The sequence below is a fragment of the Silurus meridionalis genome, chromosome 19 (genome assembly GCF_014805685.1).
Source record: "Silurus meridionalis isolate SWU-2019-XX chromosome 19, ASM1480568v1, whole genome shotgun sequence".
Lineage (NCBI taxonomy): Eukaryota > Metazoa > Chordata > Actinopteri > Siluriformes > Siluridae > Silurus > Silurus meridionalis.
In genome coordinates, this window is record NC_060902.1 from 15,750,773 (window position 1) to 15,756,772 (window position 6,000).

The 6,000-nt window shown below is 39.0% G+C and overlaps 1 protein-coding gene across 9 annotated transcripts in view; it reads right to left on the minus strand.

Moving 5' to 3' along the window:
• The window catches only part of magi1b (membrane associated guanylate kinase, WW and PDZ domain containing 1b), a 130,670-nt gene that overhangs the window by 42,338 nt on the left and 82,332 nt on the right, over positions 1-6,000 (minus strand). For 8 of the 9 annotated variants that reach the window (XM_046874550.1, XM_046874549.1, XM_046874555.1 and 5 more), the window contains one exon: positions 4,490-4,525. The exons of the other annotated variant lie outside the window; for it this stretch is intronic. In XM_046874550.1, coding sequence (XP_046730506.1) covers positions 4,490-4,525 — 36 coding nt within the window. The remainder of the gene's footprint in view (positions 1-4,489; positions 4,526-6,000) is intronic. 9 annotated transcript variants of the gene reach the window in all.

The following is a 6,000-nucleotide window of genomic DNA, read 5'->3' on the forward strand; positions in this document are numbered from 1 at the left end:
CACTAAGACTATATCACACTACAACAAGACTGCATCAAGACTCAAGACTAACCAAGACTCAAGACTACATCAAGACAACCTTTTGTCACTGCACCGACTTAATCAAGGCTCCATCAAGATTTCATTAGGACTCAATACTACATCAAGACTGCATCAAGACTACATCAAGACTACATCAAGACTACATCAGTACTACTTCAAAACTGCACCAAGACTGCATCAAGACTGCATCAAGACTACATCAAGACCGAAGACTCCATTGAAACTCAAGGCTAAAATAAGTGTACATGAGGACTCCATCAAGACAGCATGTTAAACAGCTTCCTAAGAAAACGTCACTGCACTGAATAACTTATTTTTGTGACCCCTCTGCCATACACACATGTAAATGATATATTTTTAGAACGCTTCTAAATCAATTAATAAAATTCCATCCGGTTTTTAATTTACGATAAAGCGGCAGCTTCGAGTGTGTTTCTGTTGCACACAGCACCACCTATTTGGTAGTCTGCAGCGTCGATGTTTGTTTTGCTGTAACTCCGTCTCGCTGGAACGCTGACTCGATACAAAGCCACCTGACAGAAAGCACAAACCGAATTTCGCTTTGGTATTCGTCGCTCCAAATGGCAATAGCGCCGCTCCTGTGAGCTATGAATACTGAAAACGTTCATGCTAAATTAAACATAAGGCTCGTGCGCCTGTGCGTGTAGCGCCTCTTTCGCCGCTCGGAGAGAATTCGTAAGCCCTTAATTAGCATTGCTTCCAGAGCCGGTAGAACGATCGCCGGCCCCGTTCTGGGGAAACTCTGCGTCTTAAATCTGTCGCTTTTAAACCGAGCCACGGACGTATCAATTTACGTGCCGGAGTCGTTATCTCTCGCCGGCAGAGTGATAACAAACGAGCCTGACTGCCACTCTGCTCTAATGAATCCATAAATGTCAGTCGACGCTAATTGCGGATAATTAACCGTCTACAGGTGATGTAGCTCCGCTCCTCAGAGGGGTGTCTGCTTGCATTGCCCCCTCCCCCTCCCCCGACCTCCTTCACCTACTCGAATGTGCGTTTGGGCTTGTTTACTTATTAATTTACTGTAAAGTTGTGAAGTGAAACGCTCGTGCCGCGTAATAAAATCCGCATCAGAGAAACGCTGGCTGCACCGCTGGGTCCAATTCTTTCATGCATTATTTAACCTGAATCTTTTTTTCCTCTGCTCGGGTTGACTCTTAATGGCACTTACTGTTACGTATACGTACATGCGTGCTGTATATCTACGAGCAGTATATACAGGAAAATTGCTTTTATTAATAATATAGATTTCATTTAAATGCAAATTCTGCACATAATGCAGAAAAAAACTCCGAGAAGTAATATAAAATATATCATTTACAAAAATATATATATATAAAAAACATTAAAAAAAATGAAATATTTTATTAAAAAAATACAAATCATAATAATAATGAATGTGTGAACTGACCTACCTGATGTCACATCTATTTAAAAAAAATTGGAGATAAAATAATATTTTAAAAAAATGTACATGATGCAGCAAAAATAACTATTGCACAATCTAAAAAAAATGCAGCATTTTTATTTAATTAACAGCAATAAAAAATCAGTGATTGAAGTAAAATAAAAATTAATAAAGGCGATGAACGCTTTTGGAGAACGTTTAATTTAATTCATTCATTAACTCGATTTGCTTCGGTCACGGTGTCTTTTCTATAATGATGAACTCAAATACAAACTCGTTACTCAATGAGATATTCATTCTGCAACGTCAGGGGGAAAATTTCTGTTTCAATCTCCGGAGATTAAAATGGAGAACATGCACTATATGGAGATAAGTATTGGGACACCTGATGACCACTCATATGTGGTTCCACCCCAAACTTTTACCTCAAATCTTCAGGATGTCTATCGATGTGGGAGAATGAAAATTTCCCGTCACTTGAACTAAGAGACCCAAACCTGCTCCAGCATGACAATGTCCCTGTGCACAAAGTCAGCTCCACAAAGATCTACTTTCCAGGGGTTGAAGTGGAAGATCTCCTGCTATAGAACTCTCCAGGCCTCATCACCTCGACTACATCAGTACCTGACTTTACTAACAGCCTTGTGGATGAATGAATCTCCACAAATCTTAACAAGCACACACCAACATCTAAAGGATTCCTAACTGGAATCATCTTCCCAGAAGGGTGGACTAAATGTTAAAATGGGATGTTTAGAAAGCACAAAATCGTATACTCGGGTGTCTACAAACTTTTGTCCGTGTATTCAAGGTCCATGTGTATTTAAGGTAAATATGAGAGACTTCATAATGACGTAGTTGTGTGTGAATAAAGGTTGTGAGGCAGAAATAGTTCTGAGCGTCTAAAGGTCATCGTTTTTATCTCTGTGAATTATTTATTGATGACTTTGTGACTTGGAATGGCTCTGTCGAGGTCTTTACGCTGGTCTTTATTCAGAACTGATTTTATTGATAGTGTCCTTCTTTCAGCTTCTCCCATTAGGGGGCGCCACAGCGGATCAGCCGTCTCCATACCCCTGTCCTCTACATCTGCCTCTTTCAACCCAACTACCTGCATGTCTTCCCTCACCACATCCATAAACCTCCTCCTTGGCCTCATTAGAATAAATAGCGCTGATGGTTGCTTGCTGTATCAGTAACTACATTATTATTATTATTATTGTTATTTAGTAAGCAGTTGCATTTGTCAAAACAGGCTGCAACGGATCTATAGTTCATAACAATTATTACATATGTAGTGATCAGCCTGAGATCATTTTAGTTAAATGTGATTAAGTTAGACATCCATGGACCCAATTTTCCAATAACAGCACGGACTCGAGTGTTGTATTTGTCTGAAAGCAGCAGCAGATTGAAAGTTCATTTCATATGAAAAATGAACAAAAAAACGTTAACCGTCTCAACATCTGTTTATGCAGAGCGTCTCTGTTTAAGTTCGGATCAATGAACCTGTCCAACCTGTCCAAGATTTAATGTATATTTTATGTATGTACATATTTATATATATAATTTTTTTGGGGGGCTGTGAATCGATTAAAACATTTAATCGCGATTATTCTCGTAAACGTTTTAAAGTAATTCTGTTGTTTTAAATGACGTAAATCTTCAGGACACCAAACGGAACTTTTTCTATGTTTCTGCACGGACGGATTTAATTGTCGGATGTGGCGGATTTTGGTGCTCGATTTGAGACTTGGCGCATCAGTAAAACAAATCAGTTCAGTGATTAAACATTTTTTTTTTTACGTTTTTTCTTTTTATATCTGAGTAAAGAAAGGAGGCCGTAAATAAATGTGTGTTGCGTTGAAGGTTTTATATTTATTTAAAGTTGTAATAAAAATGGTCAAACAGAAATGTGCGCTGCATTAATGGCGCATTAATAAAATCAGTGCATTTAAAATGAATTTGTGTTGACGTGTTATTGACACGTTATTTTGTCAGCCCTGCTAGATATATATTTATATATAATTATACTGTTCCTTCCTTTCATCCATTTTGGATTTTATTTTTTTATTTTTTTAATAGAGGAGTACCAACAAATATGTCCATGTTTGTGCATGTATCTAATACAGTCATCATTTAGAGTCCAGTAACCTACTTCCTGTGTGTTCCAGTACCAGTTTATTATTTTGGACGTCTTCATGTATACTGTTCATTTAGTTCATTAAGGCAATATCCTTCATCAGGAAAGCAGCATGTTCTCCATTTCAACCGAATGATAAGAAACAGCTATTAATGAAAAAAAAAACAACCTCTGGACCAGAAGATCGTGAGTTTAGCTTGAGAACTGCAGGTTAGACTGGATGTATATCTAATAAAGCAGTGACGAGCGTCTTGTTGAATGTGAAGAAAAGACTCTGTCTCCCCTCCCTCACATTTCGGTCTCACACGACGAGCTGTTGTTAAGCCGTTCACGTTCCGCTCTGATGCCTCTAAAGGCCCGTCACATCTTGTCCTGATGCTGTCTGGCTAATGTTTCCAATTTTCGCAGATCAATATCTATTGACCTCGGCCTTCCAGCGCGGGAGGCTTCGGAGGGGCTGATGCTAACGACGTGAAAATCCTTTTGCGGCACTGCGGAGTGTTTTTTTACTCGTGTGCTGGTGGGGTTTTGTGTTTCAGACAGATGCCGGCGCACGGTGCTAGACTTCCCTGAGATGGGAACGCGTTTCGACACGAATGATTGCATCATGTGAGCGGAAAACGCTCGGACTCCGAGAGGAAGAGGATGATGAACTTTGGGAGAGAGAACGCTGATGAATAATGGATGTTGTTTGGCGAGTCCTGTTTCTAGACAACACAGCCTTTTTAAAAAAAAACAAAAAAACATAAGCGTATTCAGAGAAGCAGAAAATGCTCTGGATATCAGCTCTGTGCCTTATTTCCTATAAACTACAAATAGGTACAGTAGAGCAAAAAAAAAATAACAGTTTCCCCAAAGATCCCATGGCCTACCTAGATCATTGTCCAGTTCCTCAGTATGAACTCCTTCTTCTCAAGAGCAAGGCGGAGAGAGAGAGGGAGGGGGGATAGAGAGAAAAGCCACAGTGAGGCGTGTCAGTTATTAGTCAGCGCAGTGTGAGGTTAAAGATGCCCAGCTGTGAATTAGTTCATTAGCATAAAAAATATACAAAATATTAATAAATAAAATATATAAAACTGCTTCTGTTCCAAGTCAAATAACAGATAAAATGTTTCCGGAATATAAAAACAGATTTACTTTCCGTCTTGCAGGTGAATGATATAACATTATGAATCCTGCATCAGCGTAATTTCGTCGTCTGCGGATTTTTAACCAGGGAAAGGGGGAAGAAAAAAAGCAGGCTTTTTTTTACCCCTTTTTTTTCTGTACATCAGAGGGAAAAATCAATATTTGAAAAGGAAGAAAAGATATTCAAGCACGTGTCTTTTTTGTTTTTAATGGCTGAGGAAAATGGTTTGTTTTCAGTAAATCTTATTGCTTGAGAATTCCAGGAAGGTGTTAACAATCCAGGAACTTGTGAAGTCAACACAAAAAAAGCACCTTGTAAACCTTTTTTAAATTCCTTCAGTAAACACTGTTCTAACGCAACAATTCACATGACCAGACATGGGTGAAATCTACACAGGACCTGCCCAGTCACTGCACCTAAATCCTAATGAACTGCTCTGGCATGAGTGCGTAAAGCTGTTATTCGTGCTGAGCGAGGATTTATCGTCGTAAATAGCGTTCATAAGATGGACATTTATAGATTTGTTTGGTCAGTAAAACCAAAAGGAACATGCACATGTCACATATGGTGTTTCCATACTTTTTGACAGCCGCTGATCTACTGTACCTCCTTCCTAGGATCGGTTAGTGCACGTTGACAGGTTAGCAACATGCACGTCGGTCGGTAGCCAGTGCTGCTGCTATGTAGCGCATCCATCTTGGGATCAGATGTTTGCATGCATTAATTTAGAGGTGGAAAACCTTAACCTATCAACATACCTAATCCAGCTGATTCTTATTCGCCTGGCCTTGGTGTACAGTTTAGTGTACAGAAGCTGCCAGTTTAGTCGTTGTGGTGCTGGATGTTGGATCTAAAGGTGATGGGATCAAATCCCAATCACACCTAACTGTCATTCCTGGGCCCCTAAACAAGGCACTTAACCTCTTAACCTGCTCAGGTGTATGAATGAGATAAATATAAGTCGCTCTGGATAACGGCATCGGCCAAATGCTCTATTAAATATAACTTCAATATAACACTATATTAAAAATAACTTTTTTATTGACTTGTTTATATGTTTTTTTTTTTTTGTGTCCCTGGTGGTCCAGTGTCTTTAATCTGTGTAGATTTCTTGAGTTGATACAAATGTTTGTTCACAATTTCATCGCTGCAGTGGGTTTAAAGAAAGAAAGAACAAAAACAACACTTTTTCCCTCCACTCTCATTCTACATGGAGCAAATTAATACATACGTTAATGAATGAATGAATGAATA